The 21,186-nt window shown below is 38.9% G+C and overlaps 2 protein-coding genes across 3 annotated transcripts; one reads left to right on the top strand and one right to left on the bottom strand.

The window, feature by feature from the left end:
* Window positions 1–5,246: 5,246 nt before the first annotated feature.
* Window positions 5,247–12,137, top strand: LOC132972706 (neuroepithelial cell-transforming gene 1 protein-like). Its single transcript, XM_061035738.1, has 12 exons — window positions 5,247–5,446; window positions 7,080–7,146; window positions 7,275–7,334; window positions 8,170–8,277; window positions 8,379–8,546; window positions 8,649–8,711; window positions 8,806–8,902; window positions 8,983–9,059; window positions 9,162–9,419; window positions 9,571–9,741; window positions 9,831–10,017; window positions 11,195–12,137. The coding sequence occupies exons 1-12, from the start codon at window positions 5,301–5,303 to the stop codon at window positions 11,524–11,526; spliced, it is 1,734 nt and encodes a 577-aa protein (XP_060891721.1). The 5' UTR covers window positions 5,247–5,300; the 3' UTR covers window positions 11,527–12,137.
* A 2,391-nt stretch (window positions 12,138–14,528) lies between these two features.
* LOC132972705 (ankyrin repeat and SOCS box protein 13-like) lies at window positions 14,529–20,666 on the bottom strand. Of its 2 annotated transcripts, XR_009672934.1 has the most exons (7): window positions 20,434–20,666; window positions 19,112–19,311; window positions 18,859–19,009; window positions 17,238–17,372; window positions 16,553–16,744; window positions 15,624–16,450; window positions 14,529–15,583 (listed from the first exon to the last, which is right to left on the bottom strand). XR_009672934.1 is itself a non-coding variant. In XM_061035737.1 (6 exons), exons 1-6 carry the CDS (start codon window positions 20,474–20,476, stop codon window positions 16,302–16,304), a joined length of 870 nt encoding a protein of 289 aa, XP_060891720.1. In that variant the 5' UTR covers window positions 20,477–20,666; the 3' UTR covers window positions 14,529–16,301. The 2 variants fall into 2 exon arrangements, 1 of the variants encoding a protein (XP_060891720.1); XM_061035737.1 differs by having other exon boundaries at window positions 14,529–16,450.
* Window positions 20,667–21,186: the final 520 nt, after the last annotated feature.

Raw genomic sequence — 21,186 nt, 5'->3', positions numbered from 1 at the left:
TTTTTACCTCAGTCAGTCACCTGCAGCAGCACAGTGATTGACTTATGTCACAGAAGGTTCCTCTCAAAGGCTTGTTTGGCTTAAGGTGGGAATACTGAAAAGGAGAAACAACTCTGCCTTGACCAACAGGAACAAGTTTGTGTTGATGTTGGGAGGAGCAAAATCAGTGATCTTCCCAGGAAGGGACCAGTATGTTTCTGAGTAACTATCTGAAGCAGTGATCTCACATTAATACAAGCGTCAGATGTTATCACCCAGTCTCATCTCAGAAAAATGTTTGTTTTTTTTCCACGCCACAGCTGCAACGAGATGTTTCTGTGATTTATTTACAAGGTTCAACATCATTTGTGCGGATTCAATTATCTTGGGTATATGTCTCTCCATGTGCAATTATTTTCTTTCCCTCTCTTCTTCTGTGCCAGCTGACCAAACCTGAAGCAATCCTGTGCAATATATACATATGTTTGTGTGTGTGTGTGTGTGTGTGTGTGTGTGTGTGTGTGTGTGTGTGTGTGTGTGTGTGTGTGTGTGTGTGTGTGTGTGTGTGTGTGGCACTCTTCTTCCTACATAACCATCAACATGCTGAGATGAATGTATGTTTTATAAGCAGCATGCTGTCCCCTGGTGTTTATGTTAGTTTATCTTCAAAAGGAAAAGACCAGGAAGTACTTTTCATTCCTCATCTGTCACAAGGTTGCTCTTAGTAAAAGAGTCTGAGTTGATGTCTCAGCACATGATGTGCTTAAGTGGTGACTATACCAACAATGTATGGGAAAGGAGTTAGATTCATTTATCTTCAGTTTGTCAACTGGAACGGTGTGGATGGGTTTCCTTCATCTGGCCAAGAGCCCAGAGCCGTAATGGGACTCTGATCCTTATTACATCCTGTAGATTCCTATTACAAAAGCACATCGAGTGCCTACCCATTTAATATGAAGCTTCTTCCAGCAGCCAGTTAGCTTAGCTTAGCATAAGACCGGAAACCAAAAATGAGAGTGTATGACGCCATAGTGACATCTCCCACTGGTTTGAAAAAGACCTTTTGAAGCCTCACCTGTGTTGTTTTGGCTGTTATCATCTTGGTTTGTGGGAGTCAGAAGTACTTAAAGTAATGGAGTCTGCCTCAAGTGGCCTTATTGGGAACTCCAGCAAACAGCTTTCCCCTTCTATCCAAAGGTAACAGTATCAACCTACAGGCAACTGTAACAATCACATTAACTACATCTTGTTGTTTATGCTTTGACATTTGAGGGGCATGCACAGTGTTCATGTTTCTGCATCTAGTCATGCTCTATTTGCACTATACTAAAGCATCCTCTTTTTTTAACCTATGGTTTGACATTTTGGGGAACAAGCTTTGTCGCTTTTGTTGAGAGCGTTAGATAACCAGTGTCTAAGTAGCATTCTGAAGGGGAAACCTAAAACAAGCTGAATCATCTTCCCCTCACTTGCTGAACTTTAATCTGATCAAACTTCAGGAATCCTAAAAGTCAGCTCTGCTTTACTTGGGTGAACAAACCTCCATGTTTGTGCAATGGCGGATAGAAAAAAACCTTTCAACCAGATGAATTCCCTCTTTCCCCCTTCTTCTCTCTGCCTCACAAGCTCATGATTGCACATGTGGGGTTATACCTGCCATTAAGGAGAATTGCTTTGCTTGCCCTAGTTGTGAACTCACTTAGGCATGCTAAGGAGCCTTCAGTGTTATATGAACATGACGCTACACGGAGGGACACCAACCTTCAGAAAGAGCTCAAGGAAGCGATGCATTTAAATCATCAATATGTCCTCCAGTCAGTCTCCACTGATTACTGCTCACCATGTCTGACTGACTCACTCCTGCTCTGAATCTATTGGTTACAAAAGTAACAATCCACACCTTTAGAGATCCTTCCAGTCTTAATACTAAACTAAGCCAACATAATGCTCACATACAAGGTAAATCTGGCTCAGTAAACATGTTTATTTAAATTAAACGCTAAACTGGATCCTTAGGCTGACAGGAAGCCAGAGAAGAGATGCTAATAGAGAAATGGTGGTGTGATCTCCAGCTGCATTCTCAACCAGCAAAGAGACTGATCAACATCAACATAGAAAGAATTAAAATAGTCAAACTGAGAGGTAATAAACATTGAGATAACTTTTCCAATTCATTTTGGAGGGTGATAGGCCTTAGCCTTCACCGAAAGTCTCAAATGAAAGAAGCTTGTCTTGACAACTGAGCATATCGGTTGGTTTTGTGCAAAAACATGTGAACTGTATCAATCTTCTCATCTTAGTCATCACAAAAAAAGTTAATTTCTACAATTAGGGACACACTTTTTTCCTTTAAAAAAAACTATTTAAAATTGTCTGTCTTTTTTTTTATTTCAAGTATCCTGATGTATATGTCAGTCATAAAATAAATGTAAAACTGTTGAGGTGTTTGAGTGTGATTTCAGATGGAGGACCGAGGTGCTGATCTGCTGACGATGAGATAACACCGGGGTTTTCCTGCTTTGCAAAACGCTCCAAAAAAATATCCCTCCGAACTTTATGAGGCTTCTCTCTAGACTTTCTTCCACCTCTGGGTTCCTGGCTTTCGATGTTACCACCCCCTCTGCTGTCCACTTGTAGAGTAGGCCATCGTGCAGTAAGCAAACACAGGACAGCTTAACTTCTCTAACAACTTTTGACCAACATCTGCAATCAGTTAGCAGCATAGGGCTCAGTGCAATGATCACATCGGTGTATTGTGTTACCTGTTTTCAAGCATGATGCGCACTGTCTCTAGAATCTTGTCGTGTGAATCACTGCGCTCAGAAACTGATTTCATTTGGTGACATAGATGTTTGTATCGAGTCTAGCACCATATGAAATCAGTGTTCTGGGAGGTGGATTATCAGCATGTACAGATATATGAATGAAATATGAGATGTACTTGTGATGCCAAAAACTAGGTCACATTTGTATAACTTACTGTACTCTCCTGCTTCTCTCAGTAACTGGTCACAGCTGCTGCTCTGCTTCTTGTTATTGTTTCTCCCCTCTCTGTGATTCCCATTCACCGAAACATACATTCACATGAAAATGATTTGGTGATACATTCCTAACCGATGACAGTTACTGGCCTCTTATGGATTACCATACGACTTTATAGCTTTAAAAAACAAGGTTATACTAAGCCAGTAAAGCTGACAATATGCAAATTTACAAGACTGACATTAGGAATGTGGTTATTTTTCCAAAAGAATCCTGTATTTCCTTTTATTTATTGTTCAATGAGCCACACAGAGTCACAAAGCCAGACTCAGTAATGTAATTTACACATCAATATGACTCTATAGTTTGCTAAATTAGCCACCATAAGAGTTACACCAGACCCGGTAAACCTGAAGCAAAACATACTGAAGTTCTGTATTACAACAAGGTTTAGCTGACAGAACTAACTGAACTATAAAGAGGGATTTACTTTCAGATTTTAAAAAGCTTACTTGTATTAATTTTTGTTTTTTTATGACTAAAGTTTGGTACCATAAATGTGGTTTTCATCCCATCAAACTTTCCTATATATAGTTATATTTTCTTTTATGCAATATATTATATTATTATTAATATATTATTGTGATGAATTTTTTTGCCGTACAACAATATAAAAATTCTATCGGCCTATCTGTTTTTTTTTTTTTTTTTACACTTTAGAGAAATGACAGTACCTGTATCCGACAATTAATGTAATTACAATAAAGTTGGATGATACAACAGCTACAGTATTCCTTCATGTCCTTGCATGTCTTTTGTTACAATCATCTTTACTCTGTAAACGTCACATAAAAAACTATATTTCTTCTGAGCACTCAAGGTTTTCTTCCTCCTCCTGAAGTCTGTGGACACAGAAGAATTCAGTTCATTTGCCTCATCGAACCTGACTTTGTCAATAGAAATGTATTGCATAAGAAATGTCGAAAGGCTCATGTTGCTTTAAATAATCAAGTTGTTAACATGAACTCGACTTCAGAGTATAAAAGTGCCTTCCTGACCTTGTTATCGAAAAGTCCATTTAGAAGCTGTTGTGACATCTTGTTTCATTACAACAGATAGCTGTTATAAAGCTGTACATATGAATGTATTTTTTTTGAACACTTAAAGAACATCTGACCCATCTTCAAAACTAAAATGTATTCTAGACGAGTGGCAGCTACTAAAAAGACCTTGTGAGCAGATTCTCTATTTAACATATCAATGCATTTGTGATGTTTTTATCATTTCCTAAATGAATGGCTCCTGCTGAAAAAAACTGTTTCCCACATGACAGCATAATACTAATCTTCTGGTCCATTAGGAGCTATCTAAAAAAATGCCATCACTTCCTTTGCTTTATGAAGACACCACAGCAGCGATATCATGCTCAATATTTTACATGACTGACAGGTATATTGATTAAAGCTTTATGGAAAGCCCTACTGAGGTGATGATGTGCATAAGAAGAACAGAGCTATAGGGTCCAAGGAGCTCATCATGTCTAGTTTGACTGATGGTTGTGTCGTCCCACATAGAGGCTCTCAAAGAGACTCACAGAGTACGAGTTCCCGCTCCTTTTGTGGTGTAACATTACAAAGTCTTAAGATAATATATATCATTAAACAGACAAGCCCAACATTTGAATGGAATTATTGACTGTTTTTTATATCAACGTGTTTAAGGTGCAGCAATTATTTTCTTCACATTGAAAAGCAAATAGTTTTTCAGTAGTGATTAAAATGTAATATGTGTGACATAAAATATGTTGCATGGTAAATATGAGTTAATTCATTGAAGTAATTATGTAAGGTAAAATAACAGGAATACAGATTAAATGCGTTGGACCTTTTATAATGAAATAAAGAAATAAAATAAACCATGTAGGGCCATATACCTTATTACATAATTTTTTTTTAACAGATTATGATGACTATGCTGATTATCATGACTTCTTATTATAATACTTTTTATTATTATAATTATTCTAATTGGCAGAAAAAAAAATCAAACATGTGGCCCTGTTTAGAATAGACCATACCCTACAATAACAACCTACATTCAAAGCTATCTGGCCACCTCCCACATTATGGTATCCTAGCAGCGGAGCTCTGAGGCTTCTCCTGATTGGTCCATTTCCAACAATCCGCCATATTCAAACTTCCGACGTGGTGTGTGTCTGTCTGTTGTCATCGATCTTCTGCTTTCTTTGTACACATCGGGTCAGTTTTGCAGTCTAACTTCGTCTTTTTTTCCACTCAGCATTTATTACACACATATTTTAAAACGGAGCCTCCCGAATAATGGAAGAAAATGAAGTGGTTAGAGTAAGGACGGCGGAAAACAAGAAGCCGAAACTGCGTAGGATGTCACCGAGGACGTCGACTACCAGTGTCATCAGCGCCGCAGAGCCTTCTCCACAGACACTCCGGAGAAACAACTCCAAGAAGTGAGTTGTTCCTGTATTAATACAAATATATTTTATGTGACTTTCTAGTCTCGCTTCGCAAATCTTGAGCATATTTCGAGCTAAGATTTCATTGTTTGGCAACTGCGACGAGAATTAGCTGCTCTTTTTAACTGGCAAATGATGCGTTCAAGTACATATAGGAAGCCATTGTTTTCTCAGTCTTTCTTGTAGTAAGCTCCTCTCTGTGTGAAGCAAATGTCGAAGAAATAAAGTCAAGGTAAATGTTGCGACATGGCTGTTTATTAGAAATTGTGTAATCCGGGATTTTACTTATTAATAAAACATGTCACAGGTAAAAGCAAACAGAGGAGTGAAGATATGATCAAATGCTACTGCGACTAATACGTATTTTTCATTTTTTTTAAATACTGTACAATTACTGATAGTCTAAAAAGATGTTGTGATGCAGCCTTGAGTGTAGAAAATTATTAGAGAGGTATTCTGTTCTGTTCATTGACTTATCATTTCAGCATTTATCAATTAGTGCAGTGAGATATTCTGTATGGCCCTATTGGCCAATAAGTCATTTTTATAATATCTTAACATTTTATCCTAATTAATTGGTTTGGTATTATTTATACTATCAGTACTGGGCAACAGTAGAGTAGTTCTGAGATTTCATGGTTTGTGTTTCATTAAAGTCTCACTACTAGCAATAGAATAAAATGCAATGGCCTTCTTTAAAGTCATGTGGGAGATGTTTTGGTTGAAAAGTTTGACTACAAAGTTAAACCTGCACTGTGTTTACTTTGCATTTGCAGATTCTAAAAAAAATGCACTATATTCACTGTAAAATGCATCGATATCTGAAGATAGGGTTTAATTGCCAATATTTGTCTGTCTTTAATGACTACCTTCCAAGAATGTAGCAATTTATAATGACACCAAAATAATGCATGACTCAATTAACATTAACAACATGATTATTAGCTCGGCATTATTACTCTGTTTTAACACTTAAATATATTTTAAAGCCACATTTTAAATCTCAATGTCTGCATGCAACTTTATCGTCCTTACCTTCTAATATCTTCCCGCATAACTCTGTTATTCTGTTAAATTACCTCAAAGCAGGAGAACAAGAAATCAGTTGTGTAGTGATGTGTTCAGGTGATCTTGGCCTTTCCCTAAGGAGACATTGTACTTTTCTGTACTCTTTTTTTTCCTACAGCAGTGAGCAGCTAGACTACTTGTATGATTGTACAAGTTACAAACTTTTATCTTAACAGCTATTATCCACAGCTTCGACCTGGCTGAGACATATCTGTGACCAGAACAAAAATATAATCCATGATATTAGCAAGCTAAACTGTTCAAAATGGACATTTTCTTCCTGAGTGACCACCATCATAAGCAAGAAATAACAAAGCCGTTGTATTTCAGCTTAAGTTCAGTTGTATTTGATACCCTGACATTCTTATTGTGCTGTGTTTCATCTGCCTGTGACTTCATGGACGATTAGATTCCTTCCCTCTTTATCCATAAAAGACACATGTAATAGACATATCTTCAGCAGATTATTTATTCCTATTTATTTATCCTTTCACTCTTCAGTCGAGTACATCTAAACTTACTGTCATTGTGCTCAACCTTTATTTCTTTTTCTCGTTAGGCCTCCACTGCAGCGAGGCAGCTCGTTCACTTTTCTCACTCCTGGGACACCTTGGGACTTCAGTTTAGTAAGTAGAAAACACAACACCTATCCATATCAGAGCATAACCATCATGAGCCGTACATTTGACATGTGGTTTTGAGTGTTTTAAGCTGATGGTGACGGTAACCAGTTTGTATTTTCGTTTCGCTGCAGAAGAGAAAGCGCAAAGAGAAAGAGGATGACACAGTCAGCTTGTCCAGCTTCGACCTCAAGGTGAGAGTCAGGGCAGCTTCCAGTGAGGCCGTTGATGTTGAATGTGTAGAGTGTGTGGAGTACACAAACAAGTCCTCGCAGGAAAAAAAATCCTTAATCCTTTCATGTGACTCAGATTCTCATGCAGACAGATATTAATGCTCTCGTGTTTTACAAGTTGAAAGCTAAAAGATATCAGAAACATTTTTGGGGATTTTTTTCCCAACATTCTGTTCAGTGTGATTTATGCTAATACTACGTCAACAACTATGTTGTAAATGATACAGAGGTATTAGTAGAGTAGCTTTTGAACAGTGTTATTGTTATTTATGGTGAACTTTTTTGTAAGGTGATCTGTATGGTTGACCTTTTGAAGAAAAACATGGTTAAAGTTTTTGGTGATGGAAAAGAACAAGTTGATGCTCAGAGGCAAATTCACCTTGTACAAAAGATTTAAGGACCTCTTATATGTGTTTGTGTAATGGAGGGACTTTAGGAATGTATTAATACAAAGAGACATTTTGGATGATTTCTAACATATTGTACAGTTTGTGCTTGAAAAATACATTTGAAGTTAGTGATGATGATTTATCTTTAAACATAAAATGCATTTTATTCATTGTTAAGAACATGCATAATGTATTTATATGCGTAGAAATATTTGTATATTATTAGCCGATGTGTTGAGGAAAGTGACCTTAGAGTGTATAACCGTGAGGTTTGAGGGAAGGTTCAAAGCCACTGTTGACATAGTGCTTTTTGTTTGCATTTACTGTGCAGACATACTGTTTCATAAAAAACTTCAGCTTGTCACAATAGAGTTGCACTTTAGACAATTTGCGTCCTTCATTTCCAGGAACCCAGCAACAAGCGTGTTCGACCTCTGGCAAAAGTTTCATCCCTTGTCAACTTGATTTCTCCGTCCAAGAATGGAGCTGTGCGGCGCTTTGGTCAGACCATCCAGGTAGACGTCACACACTACCGTCCCTCTCGCTACAAAAGGACCAATGTTTACATTTCAACAAGTATATTCTATGTCTGACTGTGAAATACATTTTTCCCTAGTCAATGTCCCAACGTAGTGACAGCAAGTCACCAGGGATGTCCCTCAAAGCCAGCAGCAAGGCAGCAGGTCCCACTCCCACTAAGCGCAGAAACAGCACACTGTGGTCGGAGACACTTGACGTCCATCAGAAGAACGCATTCTCCACTAAAGAGATAAAGAGACAAGAGGTATTTGCAGTCTAACACTTTGTGAAGTCCAGAGCACTCTAAAAGTTCACAGAGCAGAAGTGTAACTCATCCAGCCGTTGTTCTTTTGTGATTCTTCTCCAGGCGATCCATGAGCTCTACAGAGGAGAGCAGGATCTCATCGAGGATCTCCAACTTGCTCGAAAGGTACAGACATTTCCTTAAAAATGTAATCTATAAATCCAAACATTTGAGAACCCTTCTTTTTGTACTCACACTGCGCTTTTATCCTCATTTTCAGGCATACCATGATCCCATGCTCAAACTCAACATCATGACTGAGGGGGAACTAGCTCACATATTTGGGGACCTGGACGCATACATTCCCTTACACGAGGGTAAGTTACTCCCGCCTATTCCTTTACTGGCCATGTTTTAACAAGAGAGTTTCTGACCATTTGTGGTCTTTCGTGTGCAGAGTTATTGATGAAACTGACGGTGGGAACTGGCCCCGATGGAACAGTAGCTGAGATTGGACAGATAGTTATAGACTGGGTATGTATAAATACATGTTTTGTTTTTGCCATATCCGCATCACCGGAATCCCTACATCAATAAGAGCATGTCAAATAAGTAACCTTTACTGTTTCTTCTCAGCTGCCCGGTCTGAACGCTTACAAAAACTACTGCAGCAACCAGCTTGCAGCTAAAGCTCTGCTGGACCAGAAGAAGCAGGACAAGCTGGTGCAGGATTACCTGCAGCGCTGTCTGGAGTCGCCTTTCAGCAGGAAGCTGGATCTCTGGAGTTTCCTGGACATCCCGCGCTCACGGCTCGTGAAATACCCGCTGTTGCTGCGGGAGATCCTCAGACACACTCCTCCCGATCACCCAGATGTAGCTAGTCTGGAGAGAGCGGTGTGTTATCCGTATAACATTTGTAATCACAGTGATGTTGCCTGCATACAGTTATTAAATCTTATGAATAACTTTGCTTTATTTAATTGATTATTCAGTCTTGTTTTTTACCCCAAATTGCTAACTGATAGGTCTCTCTTTAATCATCTAGATCACTATCATCCAGGAGATTCTGTCTGGTATCAACATCAGGAAAGGGGAGTCTGAGTGCCAGTATTATATAGACAAACTGGAGTATCTGGATGAAAAGCAGCGGGACCCTCTTATAGACAACTGTAAGATACTTCTGTGCCATGGAGAGCTGCGGAACAAGAGTGGCTCGGTAAGAGAATTAGGATTCCCCTTTATTGTTACCTTCTCCACACATGTTTTTAGTCTTCTATTAAAACAGATGTCTGTGTTCCTTCACAGAGGCTGCACGTGTTTCTGTTCTCTGAGCTCCTGGTGCTGACCCGACCGGTCACTCGCAACGAGAGGAGCTGCTTCCAGGTGTACCGACAGCCCATCCCAGTTCGAGACATGTCTCTGGAGGACCTTCAGGATGGAGAGATCCGTATGGGAGGGTCCTTCAGAGGGGCTTTCACCAATGGAGAGAAAGGTAGGTTGAGTTGAGTACCACTCCACCTGCTGGTGTATCTTCTTCAGTGACTAATTTTCCCTGAGGCATATTTTGTCTTTCAGTCTTTTCTCTAATTATTCAATACTAAAGATGCCAAACATGGGCTGATATCGACTTCCTGGATGTACATTTCATTCACAAAAAAAAATCAATTTTGTCGGTTTTGACTGATGATTTTCTTTTGTCTGACCTATATAACAATTGATTAAATAATTAACAGAATAATCCTTAATGAAAATAACTTTTAAAGTATGTTCTGAATTATCTACAAACTAGATTTTCTATGTATATCAACATTTTCACCACACGTCTTTTACTTTTTCTTTACTTGCCCTGAGCCATTAGAGGAGGAGTACTGCAGGAATTATTATTTAAGAACGGACCTAAACTTTTACTTTTACAGGAGGGTTTTAAAAACTGACAGATAAAGATGGGGATACATCTGTTGCTGCAGTCTGAAAGCATTTCTTTGTACATTAGATTATTTGACTTATTTAACATTTTACGATAACATTACATGATTTGTTTCCAAATGTTTGACTGACATTGTGAATTTTACTAAAGTTAAGACTTGATTCACAATACAGTGTCAATGTAAGTTCACTCCAGATGTCATTTACAGTGATTTACAGTTCATAAACAAAGAGAAAAAAGGCTTTTCTCCATTTGTGCTCTGTATTTTGTGTATATTAAATGAACTTTTACAACAGCGTGGTGTCACATTTGCCCTTTTAACTTAGCAATCGCACAATTATTTTTATTTTTTTATAGCAGCACAAATGTTAACGGTACAAGAGATTTTTCTGCAAACTATTTTCTGCATTAGTTATTCAGAATGATGTTTCAGAAAGATGTCCATCCTAAAATTACTAGTCAACAACTCAAAGAGACTCAGTTTAATATGAAAACCAAGAAGTAGTTGTTCATCACACATGAGACCCTTTTCACACATTTGATCTGTTGTTACATCTGTGCATTGTTTCAGGGAGAGTAGTGGAATTGGGTAGTGGTTGGGTTCCTTAGCTGGGCTTCCTGGTTCAAATTCCTGTTAAGGGGGAACACCAATCTTTGGAGGAAGTGATATAACCCTAGATTTGTATCTCCTGTTTTTTGCTGCTTTAGATAATCCCGTTAACTGTGTTTATTTTCTTTCTAGCCAAGAACATGTTTCGTGTCTGCTCTCTGGATCCCTCCCATGGTCAGTCTCACACCCTGCATGCTAACGATGTCTACCACAAGCAGCAATGGCTCAACTCCCTACGCACTGCCATGGCCCAAATACAGCGAGCTCCAACCACGGATCAACAGGGAGAAAATGTCCAAGCCAAGCGTCGCTCTTCTATTATCTCTGCCCCCATCTGTGACGGGGAGACAGATGAGAACTGTCCGCCTGTCTCAGGCCCTAAACTCAGGCGGCAGGCACTCTCCAAAACCAGACTGGACAAGAAGTTTCAGGGCTCGCTAAAGAGGAAGGAGACTGGTGTGTAGACATGTGTAGAAACGAGGCGTTCTTCTTAGACATGTGTCCTAGTAGTTCCTGCTACATTTTCATGCAACTAACCACTATTTGTATGCGTTTACTTTTGTCCTTTTAGCTGCACTGAAAAACATTATCAATCATTTCCGTCCAGTATCCATCAAATTTGAGTCTTTAAAAAATGTAATTAGTTTACAAAACAAATGACAGTGTGGCTGAAATGTATGTTTACACTTTGTGTGGAAGTAGGGGTCTATGTGTCTGCCTAGGTTTCAAATGAACTTTGTACCGCTTGTTTTTCCAATGTCATGACTTTTAAACTTTTAGCGTTTTTTATTTAAATGTCAGGACATCCGTGTTACAGGCAGAATGTGTGCAGTTGTAAGTGTTAACTGTGTCAATATAAGGGATCAAGAACTTGTGATAACCTCAGGTGTCAGTGTCAATAGTGGGAAGACTCATCAGACAACGTTTGATACGATGTAAAAGAACACCGCTAAGAACACTGACCATGGATACTCTAAAGTGGAAAACAATTCTCTGGGGGAAAAATATGTAATGAATCTGTGTATTGAGTAAGAGTTGTCCATTGGGGAACAAATAAAACCCTAAGTTTGTACAATTGTGTGAGTCCTGACTTTGACTAACTGATTGCATGATACGCAACACTACCTTCAGCTCAGTTATACTTTAACCCATCAGTCACTTCCTTTTACTGTTGACAGAGCTGCCCAGCAGTTCATTGCAACACTTATCAGGCAAACAAAAGCAAAGGAAAACTCTGCTTCTTTCAACTTATAACTCATTCATTTAGTTTTATGACATTATTAACCTCAAACTAGCACAAATTGTAGACAGTAAACTTTTTTAAGGTTGTGATTTTGAAACTATTTTTGCTACATCAGAAGCAGTCTATACTTTAACCTCCCACCTCTGGTTACTTTTGTAAAATACTGATGACCAATACAATACGGAGGGTCAACAGAATGATTTGCATTAACATTGCTTCATCTTTATTTGTGCTTAGCTAGATTTACATGAGGGAAATGCACCCAACATATCTGTTGCTACACTTGTGTTTCTTTAGTGTTTTTACTCTGATGATTATCAGTGGTCGGTGTGTGAAAGTGTCATGCTGGCACCGCAGGTAAGTAAAGAAGTGATACTTTATCAGGCTGAGGTTTGAAATCCTTAGACAAGTTCAGAGTTTTTAAAAAAAACGAAACTGAACAAAGAGGAAGTAACTTTTGAATTCAGCCCTGCAGCTGAATAGACTTCCTTGGGGTGTGAACATCTCAGAGAACATGCGGGTGGCTCCCTGTGACAGTTTAACTAATCCACGTCATCACACAGTAACATATCGGGTGCAGGTTTTTGAGACAAGATCACAAACACGTAGCTCCAACAAACAAGGTTTTTTTTTTTTTTTTTACGAGACCTACCAAAGCCGAGCTAGACACCGTGTGAATGTTGTTGTGGACTTCAAGGGGCCTCTCTCTCTCAGTGTCAGTCGTTTAACCTGCGGTATTTATAGCTCTCAGTGGGCAAACGGCACTAGAAGGAGTAGCTTCTCAACTTTGCTGACACCATCTTCCTTAAATAGCAGCTGAAGTCAGGCGCTGTTGAATGTGTTGTTAACAGCTGCAAATTTCTGTTGAGCATCTAATCTTTCATTTCTTTTCCACCACCCCTTCACCCTTTCTCTTTATTTTTCGTTGAAGGTTAGCCCGTTGCCAACCTCTTCTAGAGGCGATCAGTGGAGGCAGCTTTATCGCTGAAAACACATTTAGGGCAAACCATTTCTGGATTATTTCTATCTCCTATTATTACTAAATAATTGTCCACAACATCAATTTGTTGAAGCTTCTTACTACTTTTTGAATCACCTCAGTTTGATGCAACTCCTGCCATAATGTCTGCTGTCTGGAACAAACTGTGTCCTGGTTTTGTTTGATGATTGGTGGATACCGTAATATTTACAGTCTATGGTGGATACCAATGAACTTTGTAGGCCAACAACTAAACCTTTCATATGCATATTGTACATTCAAAACCATGCCCAAAACGACCACATTCAATCCCCACAGTAAATACTGTGAAGGTTTTATATCAGTAATAACCACTGACGAGACAATCTCGAGAGAAATGGTGTAAACTGTGGCAAGCAGATTTAATAGATATAGACTGGATTTACATATCCAATATCTCTAACCCAGTTCTTCCTCGTCAAAATGAGCATCTCAGATATCAACGTTATTCCAACAAGGGGAAATGCTTCAATGTTTTGTCCTTCATGTAATTTTTGGATATATTTAGAATTGAATTAAAGTTATGATAAAAACACTGACTAAACAAGGCCTGTTTAGGAAGCCACGGGTCGGATTTGAGCCTGGGCCGCCCGTTTGGAGGACTTTAGCCTCTGTACATGGGACCTGCGCATTAACCACTACACTACTGGCGCCCCGTTCCTTTGAATCTTTTCTTATTCTCTGACGTTGGGCTACAAACCTGAACGGCTGAATATGTAAATGTATAGCTGATTAATTTAAAATGTGAGGTATAAGCAAAGTGGAATTAAAGTTTGGTATTATGAAAGCAGAAACTCAGTTCTTGTCCTTTTTTTATGTTGGAATAAAGGTAGTCATTGTTAGAAAACCTCAAAATTGTGTTTTGATGTTTCACTGATTTACACAGATGACGTGGGCTTACTTAAAAATAGTCTATTCAAATATCTGACCAATCACTGTTCTTGTTCCATAAAGTAAAAAGAGGTTTCAGACATTTTACATCTGATACCAGTCAAACCTGCTTTGTTTGAAGCAGAGCCTCGTGTTCAGACATGTTCTTTATTTGTTGAAAGTTGGACAAAAGGATTGCTTTTGTTATCTCTGCTTGGCTGTGGCTCTTTTGTTCTATCAGACTGTGGCTGCAGACTGTCATGAACAAATCCTCATAAATGTTCGGGAAAAAAATTGACTTTTTCACAAAGTTCAGGTACAACAGAAGACAAATGTTTTCAAACAGTCCTGTTTATTTACACTAATGTCGTAGAGGTAGAACCATCTGTATTATTTACAAATGTACATCAATAGTTACAGAAAATATACAAATACGAAGTCCTTGTAATCAGACTACTTCATGGTCCCTTTGGGTTCAACAAACTGTTACAAACATTGCACACTCACACGTATTCATTATGAGCAAGACAGCTCATTTAAAGTTGATTAAGAAATGCTTCTAGATGTTAATACTGACTTAAAACTCCAGAGGGATTCAAAGTGATCTGTAGTAGAAAATCAACAGTTAAAGGCTCTGATACAGCTAGCAGTTATACGAGTACATTCAACTCCACGTAGTATTTCTGCATCCGTTGGATAAAGCTGATAGTTCCCAGCTGATATTCCCACTTGCAATTTGAATGTCACTACATCTATGCAGGAAAACACAGATTCCAGCAGCAAGGTAATGTTTGCAGGACCTCATTCCAACACAACAGCAAACAATCTGACAGAGCAGTACGTTCTAAAATAAACAGGAGGAGTAAGTTAGCACAGCTTGCTCCCAAAGACTATTTACCAAAGACAAGCTGAATAAAATGGCAACTTCAAAGTCCAGACATCACTCTTGTAAAGTTAATTCTGATCTGTTCATGGTGTGACGCTTTAGTCCGATGATGCAGCTGTGTTTATATTTGCGCCCGTTGGCCAAATGGATCTCGCTGAAATTTTGTGACTTGGAATTTAAAACTTGACACTTTCCTTTACACTTTTCCTCTCCAAGGTTGTTTTTTTTATGATTTCCTAGTAAAATGGTTTGCAGCAAAACGAAGAAGATAAAGGCGTGATTTTCCCGTGTGTAGCAGAGTTTAAGTAAATGAAGAGACTGTGGACAAAATCAGAGGTAAATATTGGACTAAACTTTCTTATAGTCATCAATCAATCAATTCAATCAATTTTTATTTGTATAGCGTCAACTCATAACAAGTGTTATCTCGAGACACTTTACAAAAAGCAGGTAAAATACCTTACTCTTTGTCTGTTAACATTACAAAAGAGCAGGTAAAAAGACCTTACTCATTGTTATGTTACAAAAGAGCAGGTAAAAAGACCTTACTCATTGTTATGTTACAAAGATCCGGCCTATCCATCATGAGCACTTTAGCAAAGCAGCAAAAGTTACAGTGGTAAGAAAAAACTGTCTTATTAAAAGGCAGAAATCTTCGGCCGGATCCCCCGCTCATGACGAAACAGCCTTCACAGTCAGTCATTCCATAATCAGAACTCACTAGGAATTCTTGTGTTACTCTGTGTCTGCTGAACCTGTGTGTAGGCAGGTGTTTATTTAAAGATTACCTCCAACCTGTCTGAACATTCATGATCATTTGATCAGTGTATACACGGCTCACTGCTGACTGCTGTTAATTTATGGTCCGATGGTAATTCTGCTCTGTTGTTTGTTCTTCATGTGAAACTTTTCATGCTGCTGATTTTGTTTTTTCATAGTGAAAATGTTCCTGGTAAAACAAAGGTTAAATAGAATAATAAAATAAAAGCAGATGTTTTCATATGCTGGTTATCTTGCGGTTCCTAAACAGATTGTGCTCTTGCGATGGATAACTGTGTTATCATTTTAATTTTGACATTTTCTCTGTACCCTACTGGTTTTCTGGTGCCATCTGTGCTGCACGTCTACCAAATTGGAAATCTCGTCGTGACTTAGCAGAAAGGGATCCAGCAGAGAGCCAGAAGACACTCTGTGCAAAGTGCTGCATCATAAGTTCCTGAAATTAAATTTCAATGACCGGAGGTGGTATGTAAGAAAGAAAACGCATGATGCTATTGGGCAGGTCCAGCTTGGAAACAACTTCCTGTGCTCTTGTTCCGAGGGACTGTCTCAAAGCCAGTCTGCTGATCTGCTGCAGACTGAGGGGCGTATCTGAGAAATACAAAGTAACAGAAACGACTGTTTATCTGTGCTCTTAGATGATCTTCCACACAGGTGAATTAAATGCTGCACGCTCTAAATAAACAAACTTACTCTCATAGAACTCCAGGCAAAGGTGAGAGGGAGACGCCAGGCCGGTGTAGTGGATTGGTTTTTTGTCCAGGTTATCCCTGGCGTATAAATTCCCCCCAAACTCCACAAGAAGATCAATCAAGTCCACATTCTTCGTTTTAGCTGCATGATGAAGGGCCGTCTCGTGGAACTTGGCAGCATTCACATTTGCCCCTTAGACAAAGAAAAACAAAACAAAATCGTTAGCAGTTATCTCTAAAAAAAAAAAGATTCATATCTTCCTCATAGATGAACAAGTCAATAACCTGTGAGGCATTAATCCTAAACCAATCATGTAATACTCAAAATGGTTGCAGCGGTTTAGCTCTGATGTGATTGTGCCGTTAAATTACAAAAATCAATAGCATCCAATAATATTGTAAATCTAACTAAATAAACATCATCTTAGAATAAAATCAATGAATCTTTAGTCACTGAAGTTGTTTTTCTGTTATTCAGTAAAACAATCATCTTAACTCACAGTCCAAAGAAAGAAATAAAGTAAAAGCTGCATCTTACTTGAAGTAAATAATATAAATCCAACAATAGTCAGAACTTTGGAGTCACATTAAACTGGTTAATTAACAACGTAGAAGGTCTGACACAAACATAGTGTGGCAATTCATGTAAGCTACTGCTTACATCAGAAGGCACAAAAGGAAATCACCTGAATTGAGGAGAACTTTGGCGCAGTCATAATGTTGCCTGGCACATGCTACGTGGAGCGGTGTGCCGTAGTGACAGTCATGAGCCTCCATGAAAGCTCCTTGATCAATCATGAGCTGAACACACTCTGAATTACCTATTGGGAGAAAAAAGAAAGGAGAAACATGTACGTCTCTTCAGAACTCTACAATTCACTTAGTGATGTACATCAGAGACTAAGTACAACACTAATCCATTCATACACCACCACCGAAGCAATGCAGGGTTAAGTGTCCAAGACCCAAGATCCCCAAGATTGGGCAAGACACATTGGACATGTTGCCCAGCTGGAGATTGAACCCTCGACCTTTCGGTTGAAGGGCGTCGACTCTACCAACTGAGCCACATCCGCCCCTAACTAAGTTAAAGTTGAAATTAAATGGCCTTATTAGAGCATCAAGCGCCTATATCTTGGTATATTTTGTAGTGTAAGACCATATGTGGCTGGGGCATGAAATTTTGAATAATATGTTGTTGAGTGCTGAAAAGTGGGCATGTCCAAAACCACAGGTGAGATACATTGATGTGTTAGTAGTATCCCTAAGTGAAAGAGAGACACAGCTCCTTGTGTGCTCCGTGTTGATTCAGAAGCATATCATGTTTTATAATCTAAAGCTGTCATCTTTCCTTACAGTTAAATACACTCGGGCAAGTGAAAACCAGTATTCCTTGGGAAACAAAAAAATTGAGGTTGCAAAACAAATGTAAACACAAAATGTTCCAATGCCGTTACTTGTCGGCTAACTGATGAAGCTATGTTCTGCTCGTCTCTTTGAGCTTTGTGAAACCTAAAGTGAATGACTTCAATCAAATTTAATGAGACTGGGTGTGGGGATATTATTGGTCAAAAGAAATCTAGGAGCTATTGTAGACATATAGCAAGAAAGCATAGATCTTGATGTATTTTCATAAAAGACTCAAATTAAATGATTGATTTTATTTTTATTTTTTTGAGATGTATTAGTAAATAAGTGCACAAAATGACCAAGGAATAACAGTATCAAAGGGACACAAATAAATATATATTCATTAAGATCCTCTGCAGCTCAGTGAATTTTTAAAGCATGGCCTGGAAACAAATTTCCAAAATTTGCAGAGCATCACCAAAGCTGTTGTTCAGTTTGAAAAGACTTTGGCTGCAGTTTCCCTTTTGAGCTTTCTCCAAACTAAACCTATCTGCTCTCAGAACAATACTGCGATCAACTGATTGTGTTCCCCTGCCTTAGTAAGCAAAGCCAGAACCATTTTCTCACAATGTCTTAAAGGTATTTTATTTTGAAACTTGAGAAGTTTTCCCACTAATAACCAAGAGCTCTCGTAACACATTGAGCTTCTGTTGGTTAATGATTCCCAATGAGTTACAAAATAAGTCAAATTAGCCATGTGCCAAATGTTCTCTGTGCTATTTAGGAAGAAAACTGAGGAACGAGGTGATACGAAGGCCTCATCAGTTATGAACAAAAACACAACGTGGACTCAGGCTTGGCAGTGCAGAACGGATGAAGCGAAGACATCTTGATTGATGGATGCATAGCTCGAAACACATTCTTGTATGATGTTGTATGTACTGTAACGAGACGCACCTCCCATGCAAGCCTCATGAAGCGGCGAGAAGGTAAACAGTGGAGGATTTACTGTTGCACCATACTCCAACAGCAGTTTCACACACTCCAGGCTACCTGCTGCACAGGCATCACACAGCGGAGTGCTGCCATCGATATTACGAGCATCCACCTGGGCAGCACGGAGGACAAAAATACACCAATTAGTCAAAAATGCACAAATGGAGAAAGCTATCAACTTCTTGTGCGGCATTTCTTTGTGTCACCATCTCACCTGTGCACCAGCATCCAGCAGCAGTCTGACACATTGGGTCTGTCCTTGTATACATGCCTCATGCAGAGGGGTGATGGAGTCCACTGCCACGATGTTAACTGCTGCACCTCCCTCGATTAACTGCTGCAGCTGGAGGGCCCGGCCCTGTGCAGCAGCCTCATGCACTGCAGACCGGTCGGTCCAGAATCCAAGACCATGAGCTAGCAAACATGTGAACATCAAAGTAATACTGAGTCTGTCTGTTCATAAATGGTAGTGGGTGTGGTTGAATTCAGATGAACCAAGTTATTCTCACCCGTTCAATTGTAGGCTATACTTATTTTTAAACAAGCATAGCTGTGATTTTTGTGACTTAAACAAATGAAGTTATATATATATATTTTTTATTTTTAAAGATTTATTTTTGGGCTTTTTGTGCCTTTAATTGAGAGATAGGACAGTGGATAGAGTCCGAAATCAGGGCGAGAGAGTGGGGAATGACATGCGGGAAAGGAGTCACAGGCTGGACTCGAACCCGGGCCGCCCGCTCGGAAGACCACAGCCTCCATACATGGGGCGCGCGCACCAACCACTGCGCCACCAGCACCCCATGTAGTTATATTTTTTGACTTTGTCTCTGATTGTCTTAAAGGCATTAAAGAAAGTTTGAAAAGAAGTTTGGTAGTAGTCGTGTAGATTGAAACCATGAAAGAACCTATTACATTAAAGATGAACTCGTTAACAGAAAGTAAGTAGGCTAAATCTATAGACTTTAAAAACACACAGTGACAAAGTGCTTCAAAAATAAAAACAAACTAATCATACAGTGAGTACATAAATAAATAAATAATAGTGGACCTCTCAAGAACAATAATACTGAATAAATGTACCAACAGAATCCCTCTTTTAGAAGGAATGTTTTAGATAACAAGCTGCTTCGTGGTGTCAATTAATGCTCGGAAACTGAATAATTAAAGCTTCATAAAAAGCCAAGCCGATTGTCAGTTTGGTTTCCTGTCGACAATCCTTCCTAGGACCATTGCTGTTGCACAACTCGCACCTTTTGCTGCTTGCTGAGCCCACTAACGAGCTTAAAGCTGGCAATCACGCTCTCTCACTAACTTAGCCCTGTTTAGAAACCATGCTATCTTCTTCTTTTGACGTCTATCTTCTTAATGTTACGTCTGTGCCAGCTGCTCAAAGTGAAAAGAAAAGCAAATGCAGTTGTAGACACCAACCCCCCCCCCCCCCCCCCCCCATCAGTCGACCTCATCACTCGTGAAGCAAGACCCGGAAAAACTAGTCTTCATGTTTCTGTTATTCAGTGACTGTAAGCTACTTACCTATTTCTCCGTACAAGGACGGCCTGGCACGGGTTATCTCCATTTCATGTTGACGTTTGCTCCGTTTGTAGACCACGACGATTCAGACAAACAAGTGGTTCATTTTGAAGCTAAACATTACAGTAAGATAGGGCTGCATTATTACACGAATCACGCTTAGAAGAAGCAGGAGAGCACAGGGCTAAGTGAAAGCGACCTGTCCACACGTAAACAATGGCATTATGGGAAATGTAGTCAGCTGACCGACAGCAGCAACGTAAAAAACATTACAGTTTATGGGTAAAAAAAAACCTATGGTAAAAAAAAGGTTAATATATTTTTTAAGATCATGCAAGTTATTGAACTTTTTTTTTATTTTTTTAAAGAAATATAATCTGTTTTGATTTTTTTTTCAACATATTTTTATTAAAGCAAGTTCAAAACATACAGTACAATTGGGATTAACTATTTGTTTTTGTCTGCATTACTTTTTTTTTTTTTTTTACAATTTTTTTACCCCGTGCTAATGTGCTCTGAGCGCGTGCTGATGAACCACTGAACATAATGAGTTGTTTCTCTTGCTAACAAGTTATCTATTAAAAATACATTTAAACTCAACCGGCATGATCGAAAACTATTTGTGTTTTAATAAAAGCTTGCATTAGCCTACATGTTATTATATTTCTGGCTAACATTAATCATGCTAATCATTGGTGTTTAGTGCATTGTGCACATTGGATATTTCAGTGGTTCTGCTATTTGTTGTTAGGAATC

The sequence above is a fragment of the Labrus mixtus genome, chromosome 4 (genome assembly GCF_963584025.1).
Source record: "Labrus mixtus chromosome 4, fLabMix1.1, whole genome shotgun sequence".
Classification (NCBI taxonomy): domain Eukaryota; kingdom Metazoa; phylum Chordata; class Actinopteri; order Labriformes; family Labridae; genus Labrus; species Labrus mixtus.
This window is presented reverse-complemented; position numbering and strand designations above follow the sequence as displayed.